Source organism: Oncorhynchus kisutch, linkage group LG23 (assembly GCF_002021735.2).
Source record: "Oncorhynchus kisutch isolate 150728-3 linkage group LG23, Okis_V2, whole genome shotgun sequence".
NCBI classification, from domain to species: Eukaryota; Metazoa; Chordata; class Actinopteri; order Salmoniformes; family Salmonidae; genus Oncorhynchus; species Oncorhynchus kisutch.
The window spans coordinates 39,915,049-39,928,366 of record NC_034196.2 but is presented as its reverse complement, the minus strand read 5'-3'; the positions used below and the strand labels follow the sequence as shown (position 1 = coordinate 39,928,366).

At 45.3% G+C, this 13,318-nt stretch overlaps 1 protein-coding gene across 3 annotated transcripts in view; it reads right to left on the bottom strand.

Moving 5' to 3' along the window:
• The window catches only part of map3k1 (mitogen-activated protein kinase kinase kinase 1, E3 ubiquitin protein ligase), a 49,664-nt gene that overhangs the window by 29,221 nt on the left and 7,125 nt on the right, over positions 1-13,318 (bottom strand). Inside the window, exon 1 of one of the 3 annotated variants that reach the window (XM_020458320.2) lies at positions 2,537-2,709. The exons of the other annotated variants lie outside the window; for them this stretch is intronic. Coding sequence (XP_020313909.1) covers positions 2,537-2,592 — 56 coding nt within the window. The 5' untranslated portion in view covers positions 2,593-2,709. Of the gene's footprint in view, positions 1-2,536; positions 2,710-13,318 lie in introns of those variants that run through there. 3 annotated transcript variants of the gene reach the window in all.

Below are 13,318 nucleotides of genomic sequence, written 5' to 3'. Positions count from 1 at the left end.
GTTCCTGCACAGGAACCAAATCAGCGGAAATTTCAGAGCGCCACCTATAGTACTCGATAAAACTCAAACTTTCATAAAAACACACACGCAAGATACTCAATTAAAGCTACACTCGTTGTGAATCTAGCCAACATGTCAGATTTGTAAAATGATTTTCGGCGAAAGCATGAGAAGCTATTATCTGATAGCACGCACCCCCCAAAATACCTGAACGAGACCTAAAACAAAAGATTTTGCGGTAGCCGGCGCTACACAAAACGCAGAAATAAAATATAAAACATTCATTACCTTTGACGAGCTTCTTTGTTGGCACTCCTATATGTCCCATAAACATCACAATTGGGTATTTTTCCCGATTAAATCCGTCAATGTATCCCCAAAATGTCATTTTATGAAGGCCGGTCTGATCCAGGAAAATGCACCTTTACAAGACGCAACGTCACTTTAAAATTAAAAAAAGTTGCCTATAAACTTTTACAAATCACTTCAAACTACTTTTGTAAACCAACTTTAGGTATTAATAAACGTTAATAATCGATCAAATTGATCACGGGGCGATCTGTATTCGATAGCAGCAAGTCTTGAAATCATCGTCCATTCATAACTTCCTCCGGTGCGCCCCAAGACAGGAAGTGCCTATACGTCGTCTCACCAAGGATAAACCAGCCATGAAATGCCAGTACTGGCGACATCGTGTGGAAGCTGTAGGCATTGTAATCGGAACCTTATCTATTTTCTATCGCCTTAGACAATACATTGACTGGCGAATGAATATTTATTTTGTGTTTTTGGTGAACAGTTTTCCCTGAGATTTTTACTCCTAAACACGTTCTGTTATAGCCACAGACACGATTTAACCAGTTTTAGAGACTTCAGAATGTTTTCTATACACACATACTTATCATATGCCTATATTATATTCCTGGCATGAGTAGCAGGACGTTGAAATGTTAAGCGATTTTTTACAAAAAGCTGCGAAAATTCGCATCATCCCTAACTTATGAGCAAATTATTATTTACAAAATGACGGCCTACCCCGGCTAAACCCTAAACCGGACGAGGCTGGGCCAATTGTGCGCCGTCCTATGGGACTCCCAATCACGGCCGGTTGTGATACAGAACCGGGGTCTGTAGTGTCACCTCTAGCACTGAGATGCAGCACCTTAGACCGCTGCACCACTCAGGAGCCAATACATCACCATGATGTTTTTCTCCATATTTAATGGCAATTCACATATTAGGACTGTATTGTAGGTGATAGACACAAGTGGCATTTTTATTTAATTCATAGGAAATTTGAACAGTATTTAGAAATCATACAAACAACCATATTATTTACACTTCATATATTGACAATCTGCACATTATTTAATTCATAGGAAATCTGAAGAGCATTTAAACATGGATCTTGTGATCTCTGGGGCTCCTAGTATTATGTGATCTTCTGTATACTGCACCATACAACCCGAGAGAGAAAACAAATCCTCCTCCCACCCCTGGCTAGTCTGTGTTTAAGGCTGTCGGATCAGAGTGCTTCAGAACAAATATTCCGCCTCACACGAGAGGATGTTATGATAAAGAGGCAGCAGTCTGAGCCCGTTAGAGTTCCAGTACATCATACAAATGGGAACTGACAGCCTTGTTCGCTGCCCTTCCAATGCTGCTTTGTGAATGAGCCTCTCCTTTCAGCTCCCAAACACTTTGCCTTTAAAAAAAATGTTTTGCCTACAAACCCCTCTAGTCAGACCTCAGAGTGCTGTGGTCAGGTCAATTCATCGCTTCACTACAACAACCTTGGAGTCTTTTTCCATTGGCTGGACTTGGAGGTGGGGGCTGCTCACCAGTCAACTGTGCATGAAGCTTGCTCTTATCAAAGGATAGAGTTCATTAACTATTTTCACAAATCTTACACTTCAATAAAAAGGTATATTCTCAGTTTGATGAGTCATAGAAAAAGTGAAAAAGGACTATAATGTCCATAGAACTACAAAGTCCTTGAACAAACAAAATAACTTTGGTTACCATTCAAGACCTCCAACTTACAAAGATCTGAAGACAACAAAAAAATACCACAACTAACTAACTAACAAACATCATGCGAATACAACCGGGTGCTGAACTGAACTTCAAAAAGTCTCCGACAAAACCTCTTAAGAATTGCACACGTCACATCAAATGTGGATCTAGCATGCCTGCCGATCATTCAGCACGCTGTGTTTTAGGGACCACCCACTGTAGATGTCTGACTGTTGACATTTTTCACTAGATTCTACATGTAAAAAGTCAGTGGGCACTCAGTTCGCAAAGTACGTTCAGAGGGGCTAGATACTCTCGACCAGCAAAAGCTATTGGTGTGTCTGTGCCCTTATGGTCGTCAGTCAGAAGATTAAAGTCGGAGGGTGAAAGACCTCCTTACAACAATTATATCAACTTCTGAGAGGAAAGATTCCTCTACTGGATATATAGTTGTTTAGCAGACCTCACTGCATCCCAAATGGCACCCTGTTCCCTATATACGGGCCTGAAAAGAACTCACCCGGCGGGCCGATGGGAGTCACATGCAGGCCAGGGCCAGCTGTGGAAACCAGCCATTTTTAATTGATGCTGTGATCAATGCTTCTACCCCCTTCAGGCCTTTTCCGTTGGTCGATTGAATAGGAGGCTCGACTTTCTGCGGCTTACGAACGCTGTCTGTTCGATAATAACAAGTGGTTGGGTTGGTTGGGGGAACAGGAAGAGAGGAGTCTTCCTGTTCTGAGAACTGAAGAGCCATTTGAAGCGGAAGATGTAGCAACTAGGAAGTAGACTGGGGTTTAAGTCAACATTACAGGGTAACGTTTATGTGGGGTTGATGCTTTGTAATCGTTGGTGGAATGACTTAATGTGATTGGGACCATTGCCCTGTATTGTCGTCTTTCAGATGGGACGTCAATCGGCTGTCCTGACTCTCTGTGGTCACTAAAGATCCATGGCACTTATCGTAAGAGTAGAGGTGTTTAGCCCAGTGTCCTGGTTAAATTCCCAAACTGCCCCTCATACCATCATGGACACCAAATCATCCCCAGCTTCCAATTGGCTCATTCCTCTCCCCTGTAACTATTCCCCAGGTCGTTGCTGTAACTGAGAATGTGTTCTCAGTCAACTTACCTGGTAAAATAAAATACTTAATGTGTCAGCTTAGCTACCATGTGTTTAGACTTTCTCTGTGGATGATGTGTTGGGTACAAACAGAGGGGGGCTCAAGTGTGCTTCCCATGGGCTAGTGGGCTTCCTATGGGCTAGTGGGAGGTCTTGTTGTTCATTAAGAGTACTCTCAAAACAAGTTATTTTCTGAGAATTAACTTAAAATGTTACATATACATCCTTCAGTAGATTTACCTTAAAGTTTAAAATGTCTGTGATTAACTCTGAGAGCAATTCTGTTCTGCGGCATGCTCTTTGAAAATGATCACAGTGCATGTCTCCAAAATGTCCTTGTACTGTATAAGTGATCGTTAGCATAGCGCAAGTGCCTTCAGCTTCACTAAGGAGAAGAAATATACAAATTTGGGCACCATAGCTCCTAGCTACACGCCATGTTCTGTCAAGCCAGCAAATTAAAAGAGAAGTCAATGTAGCCCAACTCCTTCATTTTTACAGATCTCAAACCTTCCAAAATAGAGTTGTGTCAATGAGCACAGTGTGAAAGTCAGTTAAAAACAACTGAAGCGGCCGCCCATTCAGTCCCCACTGGCAGAGACCGAGGCCGCCCATTCAGTCCCCACTGGCAGAGACCGAGGCCGCCCATTCAGTCCCCACTGGCAGAGACCGAGGCCGCCCATTCAGTCCCCACTGGCAGAGACCGAGGCCGCCTATTCAGTCCCCACTGGCAGAGACCGAGGCCGCCTATTCAGTCCCCACTGGCAGAGACCGAGGCCGCCTATTCAGTCCCCACTGGCAGAGACCGAGGCCGCCTATTCAGTCCCCACTGACAATGGAACCAGATAGGAGTTTACCATCTTTCCTCTGAATAAAGAGTCAGTGGTGTTGCCGTCCCCTCGCCTCTTAAATAACAGCTATCCCACAGGGCCGTGGGCTGGGAACAAAAGGGCATTGTGGGGCTGTGCAGGTGGGACCTGGAAGGGCCGGCAGGCTGGGAGTCCATTTCAAACCTCCACGTAAGCAGAGACTGCGTCACACACACACACAGCCAAGCTCGCTGGGCACACACCCTTTCTCATGGGCTTCAATGCTCCCAAAAACTCAGGTTACCGGTTCACACAATCCCTGCCTCTGCTGGAGGGAACAGAGGAGCCAGGGCTGCTCAACAGTGTATAATGACAGACGGAGCCTGGTGTTTCTGGTTGAAACCAGGCTGAGCAGACTCAACAACAACCATAAACAACTTCAAAAACAGACACAGCATTGCTAACCTTTCAGGCAATACAAAAAGGCAGCAGTTGAATTTCTCCTGACAAAATAAACGGTAACATTTAAAAAGGGAAAGAAACATATCCACATGACTAACCAACAAAACAAAAGGTCAACTGCTCTGACTAACATATGGAAAGAGCCGGCTCTCTGTAACCAAATTAATCAATGACACAATGAGATTCAGCACCTCTAAATAGTGAGTGGAATCTAATGCTGACATGAAACTAATAACCATCACTAATGCTGTGAGGGCCATATCTAACTCTCTGGCTCAGCCCCCCAGTGACTTGGAGGGAAGGGGGTAGCTTAACTGAAACCTTATTACAACCGGCTTGCATCATGACCATGAGTTTGATGATTTAACTCCACGGACCCAAGAGACCCCCTGAGAGACCCCCTGAGCGAACAACCGATGGTCAACTAATCCCGGGAGAAATCTCCGACAGACCAATAAAAGTTGACCAGAGATTTGAGACAATAGTTCTACTATTAGCAACCAACAGAAGTGAACCGGTTAGATGGCAGACACAGAAGTGAAAAGGGCAATCCTCACAACAACTTGCCAAGTCATGAGACTAAGCAACCTGACGGAGAAATTTTTAAGTGTAAATGAAATGGGAATGACGTTTTAAATGAGCTCTTTCAAATCAATGTTATTTAAGCCATTTGCCTGATGAATCTGGCAGCTTTGAAACCCCTTAGTCGTATTAATGCGGATTCAAAGTGCAGTCAATGCTGCCTGTAAACAGCCAGAGAAATCAAATGTTTCAAAGCAAGATTCTGCCCAATGTTTCCCTCTATGAGAGAACCAACCATGGAAGAACTATTTAGACAAAGTGCTGCAGTACTCCCAATAGAAACATGGGGCCGGAGAGGAGACAGTACCCACTGAAACATTGAGGGGGGAATTCTTCTGCTCTAAATTAGGGCTGTGACAATACCAGTACCGCAATAATTTTTCCACTGCAAAAATGATAACATGAAGCAGACTACCCTCTTTGGTCCTTTGTAAACCCTGCTGAATGTTAAATATTGTGTGCTATAGAAAATAAATTATGTGAATTTTGATGAAAACAAATTATACTCGTTTTCAACATTAGGGATGTTTTCCTAAAGAAGTCAAATCCACTTCACGTTTTGTTTCCTTGCCACGATACTAACGAGTATGGCGATACTGGTATTGCCCCGGCCCTACACTGACTGTTAGCTTCAGCATCAGGTAGCCTTGCCCAGTGCTGACACATTACCCTCCATCTAGAGCTGCCTGGGACTGTGTGTGGGGTGGAAGGGGAGTATCCATCACTTTCTCTAGGGAAACAAGAGGGCCAGGGAACAATCTCGTTGACATATTGATTAAAAAGAAAAATGGGAGGGGAAAAGGAAGCCCTATCATTCTTATTCATTCCAACAGAAACAAAAACAGCCCACCTGACCTAGATGAACATGAGAATTATCATCCTCTGTAATAAACCTGAGCTGAAGGGACACGTCACTAGTTGTGTTGAAGTTTCTGCATCTTTGGCGTGAACTTCCTCTCAGGCAAGCAAACAAACCAGCCGGTTTGGTCGGAGAGGAGAAATTAGATTCCGAGCAGATATCCGCCACATGTGCCGGCCGGCCGGAACCTGGTCCACCAAGAGGAGAAGTTCCCCATTTCGGTTTCAGATCATGTGGGCAGGCGAGGGGGGGGGGGGGGGGGGGGGGAAATAAAACAACAGCACGACCTGGGATGTTGTTTCGCAAGATTTAGAAAATATGCATTTCGCAAGTTGGCGGTTTGAAACCATCCACCTCCACCTGTCAATTCAGATTGTTGGTTGGTCAGAAAGGAAGAGGAAAGACTATATCAGAGCCTCAATAGCAGCCCGATGCAAAGAAAGGAAATCAGCTTTCTCTGCCTGTGAGCTTTTTTTTTGTTAAACCACAGACAGTGGTGGTGTCATTGGGTAGAATTACCATTGGTAGTCACATGAGTTGATTTCTAAAAAAGGTAACAAACACAGCCACCACTATGAAGACCCTAACCATAGAGATGATGCCGGATCAGAGTCAGTTGGACATTATATTTAACATTCCAGACATTTAGCAGAAACTCTTTTCCAGAGCGACTTACAGTAATGAGTGCATACATTTTCGTACTGGTCCCCCCCCCATGGGAATTGAACCCGTAACCCTGGTGCCATGCTCTCCCAACTGAGTTACACGGGACCTGTGTGGCAGGACATCTGCACAGACTCTCGCTTTGTCCCTCTCCAACCTGCTGTTTGGTTTGCTTGCCTGAAGAGGTTTAGGTCCAAATCCCATTCCTGATTGGAGGATAACTGGGTCACCATGTAAGAGATAAAAGTTCATGACGAATGTTACGCAACACAGGAAACTGGACTCTGGTGTACCATTCAGAGTGCCCTTTTGGGAGGTGTGCCTCTGTCCAATAAGGTCATTTCTGGGAAATAGTTTACGGCAATTGAACATCCCTAGATGGAAAACTTCAGTATCGCGTCATTGGACAAGAAAACATGTTCAATTCACAGTTGAGAGTTTATGCCCAATTACATTTGAACAATGGCAGGTCTACCAATTTAATAGCAATTAAGTTCGTTTGCCAACATTTTGGTAGTGAAGTTATCTAGCTTTTATTTTAAACAAATAAAAGAGTAGAAATGTATCAAACAGACTAAAGCTGGGATGCCCTGACTTTGAAGTGTCTATCTAGTTCATAATAACGTGTGATGATCACATACAGGATGTAGGCCGCTGACTAACTAAACGCACTAGGTATTCACATTCTCCACATTAGAATTTTGGCCTATGGAGGAAGACTCGTTTAAACATGTTCGAACCCAGTCTTCCTGCATTACCATAACATTTTCTTGACCTCTAATGGCATCCTGATTGAGTCTACTCATTCAAATGAATCTTACCGGATACCTTCCAAAACAGGACATGTCTGAATAGAGATCTTATTTTGCAGGTCATCTGAAGCCGTCGTTTTAGTGCAGCCAGCTTCTAAATATAGGCCTAGTGCTGAATTTAGGCCTAGTGCTGAATTTAGGCCTAGTGCTGAATTTAGGCCTAGTGCTAGTAGAGGCAACATACCATGGTCTCGCCTGCTATATACATGTCTGATAAACAATTTAAAGTCACAAAAGTAGCTACACAATCAGTTTGTTTCATACCACTATAGCGGTTGCTGATGGCAAGTGGGAGTGTTGTGTGCATGTGTGTGAACAATGTGTGTGCGTGTCGTTTAGTTCAGTGCCCACTGCTTGGCTATGGAATGTAGATGGAATGCAGAGAAATTCCTCCCACCCAGAGTTATTCAGAGCGCTTGGCCCCCACTGTGATGGGGGTATTTGGAAGAGGTCAGGACCCCACCATCTCCCCATCTTCCCTCTGAGCAGGGGAAGCCCCATTAACCTCTCCCGGGAGCCCTCAGCTCTCTCATCAAGCCACAAACCAGACCAATAGTACTGCTGGTGCCTCTCACACACACACACACACACACACACACACACACCACGTCCTCATCCCAAACCAGACTACTTTCAGTGATGATAAAATAAAATTACTTTCAGGGAGGAAAAAAAATAAAAAAGCTTAACTTCTGCAGCATGAATCATCATGGAGCTGAAAAGGCTTGGTTGCTTGGTGAGAATTGATGTGGATGAGGTCCTCCCCCCCCCACCCCCACCCCAGTTGTACAACTGACTGGGTATCGCTCTTTCCCACTGGGGTTGAAGTAGGCAAAGGAAGGTGTTAAATATTCACTCTGCTGTCTCAGAACATAGAGTTGAGTGGAAACTTAGACACGGGTGATTTACCCAAGTTAATCAATATTTTCACCAGACACAAGTGGAACAAAGTTCGTAAAAACACATGCAGTGTTCTGCGAATATCAAAGGAGGTTTTTTATTGCTGTTTTCTTATTGGACTTTGTGTTTAATGGTCCGACTTTGACCGTAACTCTCCAACCATCTGGCCAGCTGTTATATCAGGTTTACAGTTTGCAGAACATTTCCAGTCCAACTCAAAATGACACATTGCTCATACCGTAAAAACAGCCCATGCGTCGACCGTTTACAACCTTCACATCCAAGTGTGGTAGTATCACAGTCTCAACAAGTTAAACCAAGGTGGTGCCCTTTCCAGCCCCAGCACTGCTCTCTAGGACACTGTTCCTGTTGCCTAGGACCCTGTTGCCTAGGATATTACAGTTAGAGTACTCTTAGGCTGGAGATGGACAGCAGTGTAGCTAGCATGGGAGTCTGTAGAATATAGTTCATGAACTGTCCATGACTTTGCCTGAGATACTGGCTGCTGCAGTCATGAGCAGACTGGCTGCTGCAGTCATTAAACCACACGGACCCACGGGGGGGTATACCATGAAGCACACGGACCCACGGGGGGGGTATACCATGAATCACACGGACCCACGGGGGGGTATACCATGAATCACACGGACCCACGGGGGGGGGGTATACCATGAATCACACAGACCCACGGGGGGGGGTATACCATGAAGCACACGGACCCACGGGGGGGTATACCATGAAGCACACGGACCCACGGGGGGTGGGGTATATCATGAATCACACAGACCCACGGGGGGTATACCATGAATCACACGGACCCACGGGGGGGGGGGTACACCATGAATCACATGGACCCACGGGGGGGGGTACACCATGAATCACACGGACCCACGGGGGGGGGGGGGTATACCATGAATCACACGGACCCACGGGGGGGTATACCATGAATCACACGGACCCACGGGGGGGTATACCATGAATCACACGGACCCACGGGGGGGGGGGGGGGGGTATACCATGAATCACACGGACCCACGGGGGGGGGGGTATACCATGAATCACACGGACCCACGGGGGGGTATACCATGAATCACACGGACCATAGTGGGTACACGATGAAAGCAACTCTCCCTCAAATTTTTTTATTTTTATCATTCTTAACACAAAAAGCTAGAAGCCCATGGGAGCCCCTCTCAGGTCAAGGGTGGCAGGGGTCTGCACCCCCCTCCCCCCACCCTCTAAATATCCCTCTTTCTCAACTCATCCGTCCCCGCTGTAAGCAGAGGCAACAGCAGCAGCGCAATTCACAGGGTTTCTGCGGGCCCTCCCAAGTCACATGTGAAAGCGACTCGAGTCCAAATCTGCCCAGAGAATCACATGCATGGCCTCTCCTCGTGCACCACTGACAGGTAGGGAGTGAAGGAGAAAGAGAGAGCGCATGCGAGAGAGCGAGCGCACACAAGAAATATGCAAAGTTGGCACTGTAGTAGAACTGCCTAGTTCTCTCCATCCATTATGTTTCTTGGCTACGTCTAGGACACTAGAAAGTGCATCTGGCTATTCCTGCCTTGGATATTTTCATGCAATCACATTTAGCTCATACTTTTATAGATACACAGCGCTGAAGTATTTTTATTCAGTGATCAAATAGCCCTTGTGCCTAACTAAGAACATCATTGCAAAATATCAATCGATTTCAGCGTTGGCATTTTGACAGTTAGTTCCAGGAAAGGTGAGCTTTGGCACGGCCACAACTTTAAGTCTGAGACTGTAGACAATAAACAGAGCAAACGAATCACATCAGTGAAGTCAGATCAGCATGTTGAACGAAAGCTGTGGAGCTGACCGGCACGGGGGTCAGACAGGTTCCTGACCGTCACGGGAGGGGGGGGGGGGGGGTCAGACAGGTTCCTGACCTTCAAGATCGCGAGATGCTAACAAGAGCCTCCGACAACACATGTAGTCCACAGGAGGTTGGTGACACCTTAATTGGGGAGAATAGGCACATGGTTATGGCTGGAGCGGAATCTGTGGAATGGTATCAAATCCACCAAACACATGGTTTCCACGTGTTTGATGCCAGTCCAGTCGCTCAGTTCCGTCCTCCCCCTCAGCAGCCTCCACTGACGTAATCTCTTCCGAGACTCATTCAAACTGGCTCGTGGATAGTTGAAGAAAAGTGCTACCATCTCTGTGGTCGAAGGGCAGGGATACTCCGATGAGGGCAGAAAGGTGCATACGGCTGCATTCAGCCAGTCACAAGCCAGCGTTTTCAGCCAGTCACAAGCCAGCGTTTTCAGCCAGTCACAAGCCAGCGTTTTCAGCCAGTCACAAGCCAGCGTTTTCAGCCAGTCACAAGCCAGCATTTTCAGCCAGTCACAAGCCAGCGTTTTCAGCCAGTCACAAGCCAGCGTTTTCAGCTGCTTGAGGAAACATGGCTTGAAACAAAAACAACTCGACCTGAAGAGCACAAAGAAAGACAAAAAAGGAAAACAAGTGTGGAACAGTGACCCTCGGGGAGTGTGTGGAGGCCAAGGCAGCTGCCCGGATGAACGCACGGTGAAAGAAAGGCGTGGCTAAGTAAACATTTCTAAGCCCTTCCAAAAACAGCTCTGACTGTAACAAAATGGGAGGGCCGTCCGAGCTGAACACGCCAGCCAGGGGCCGTTATTTTAACACAGCAAATTCAAAGCAAGGTCCTCATACAACGCATAAATGGACATATAAACTCCTTTGGGAGAAACAGAGATTGCACAACTTGTTTGTTTCTCTGTCACTATACATTAGCACATCAGCAGAAGAAAGAAGTGGAGCAATACATGAACAGAATGTTGTTAGGAGCTTGGCAGCTAATCGTCAGAGGCACTGGTCAATATTTAGCTGTCCTTGACCCCACCTTCTGGAAAATATTCAACCAAAACTACAAGCCATGCATTCTTTATCAGCATTCAAGATTACCCTTCTCCCCCCCCCCCCTGTAAGCCTCTAGAACACACCAATAATATAAACACATCATGCAACAATTTCAACAACTTTACAGAGTTACGGCTCATAGAAGGAAATCAGTGTATTGAAATAAATAAATTAGGCCTTGATCTAACCAATCAGAATGAGGTTTTCCCTAAAAAAAATGTTTTAAAGCTTTATTACAGACAGAAATACTCATGGTAAAGAAATTAACATTAAATTCTCTGGCAACAAATCTGGTGAACATTCCTGCAGTCACCATGCCAGTTGCACGCTCCCTCAAAACTTGAGACATCTGTGGCATTGTGTGGTGTGACAAAACTGTACATTTTAGAGTGGCCTTTTGCCACCAGCACAAGGTGCACCTGTGTACAGGTCATGCTGTTTAATCAGCTTCTTGATATGCCAGACCTGTGAGGTGGATGGATTATCTTGGCAAAGGAGAAAATGCTCACTAACAGGGATGTAAACAAATTTGTGCACAAAATTGTAGCGAAATAAGCTTTGTGCGTGTTGACAATTTCTGGGACCTTTATTTCAGTTCATGAAACATGGGACCAATAGTTTTGCGTTTATATTTTTTGTTCAGTGTATATCATATCAGTGTATACTTACTTGCTGCTTAAACTTTGAAGTCGTGTGTAGTGTTAGCGACATATGATTTTTGGAGGTCTGTTTTCAGAACATGTCATGTGAAAGTGTGTGTGTGTGTGTGTGTATGTACACGTCGATGTCTGTGTGTATGTTGGCTGTGTGTTGAATGCATATACGGAGGGCCTGCAGGAGACCCGTTGTTTTAACTGGTAATCTGGCCCTGATTAGGCAGGGACCCATGTGTTTACTTTTCACATGTAATCTCCAGCTTGCCTCGTCCTGCTGCTAACTAAACAGAATCTGGGAGGGGACCCCTAGGCCTGCTCACACGCCTAATGGGGATGGAAATATCCGGGCCTTTTGTTAGCGGCCTCCAGCTCTGAGTGTTGAGCTAACCCCGGGCTTTAAACAGCCAGTTCTGGTGAACGTGGAGAGGCCCAGGCAGGCTGGTTAGACAAAACAGTCAAACTCAGCCTCCAACCCTCTGGAGTCCAGGGCCAACCCACAACCCACTGGGGCAGGGCCATAGAAAACAGACCTACAACTAGGCCTCTCTCTCAACAACACATTACCATCAGAAACCCAACAGCTATCAGGTCTTGGTTAAAAGATAGCCATTAAAATGAAAGACATTTGCCCCCAAATCCATTTAAAAGATGATACATTAACATGGGCTTCTAAGAACATCCCTTCTGTTCCAAAACCACAGTCAAACATTATCCAGCAATCGTCGTTCATGCTGATGCTGTAGCGCCGCACACGTTGAGCGTGAGACATGTGTTTTCAGTGAACACAGTAGTATTGGCTCCCCAGTCTTAAATCATATACCAATTATCACAAATAGCATTAGGCTTTTTCAGAACGAGTTCGAGAGTGGAGAAGGACAAAAGCTGGCTTCTGACCCCCCCCCCCCATGTGAAGAATAGAATTTGAGAGCATTCCAGCCCCTGGTCTGCCTAGCAACAGTGCATTTCAGATGCTTCGGGCTGCTCCAGTCTTGAAGTGACTGCTCGTTATAAACATTGCCATGTCTTTATAAAAGCTTTGCATTTACCCAGGCAAGTCTTGAACCTTGGCCAGGAGTTTTATGGAATGGATAACGGTGAGAGCTACTTTTCAATAACAGTGTCTGACTCAAAAGTTGCGTTGCTTGTGTGATTAAAAAAAAAATCACGTCCATCACTTTAAAATGTAGAAGTTAGAACAGCTCTGAATCAAACCCTGAAAAACAGACGTGTTTCCCACTAGATACTAGAAGAAGAAGTGTAAACAGGGCAATATATTGAATGTGAATATTTGTCAAAGAAATACTAGTAAAAACCAATCCTCTCTGCAAAGAAATCTGTCTGGAAAATCCCAATCCTTGGATTAAAATGATTCAGTAAAAACAAAAAATGTTGAAAACTACGCTGAGTCATTGAAAACCGATCTGTCTGCGGCCATCTCCTCCACAAAACATAAACATAGCGCCTTTTAACATACCTTGATGGTGGAGTTGGCAGTGGACATAGGGGCTGCGGTCAAACCAGTTC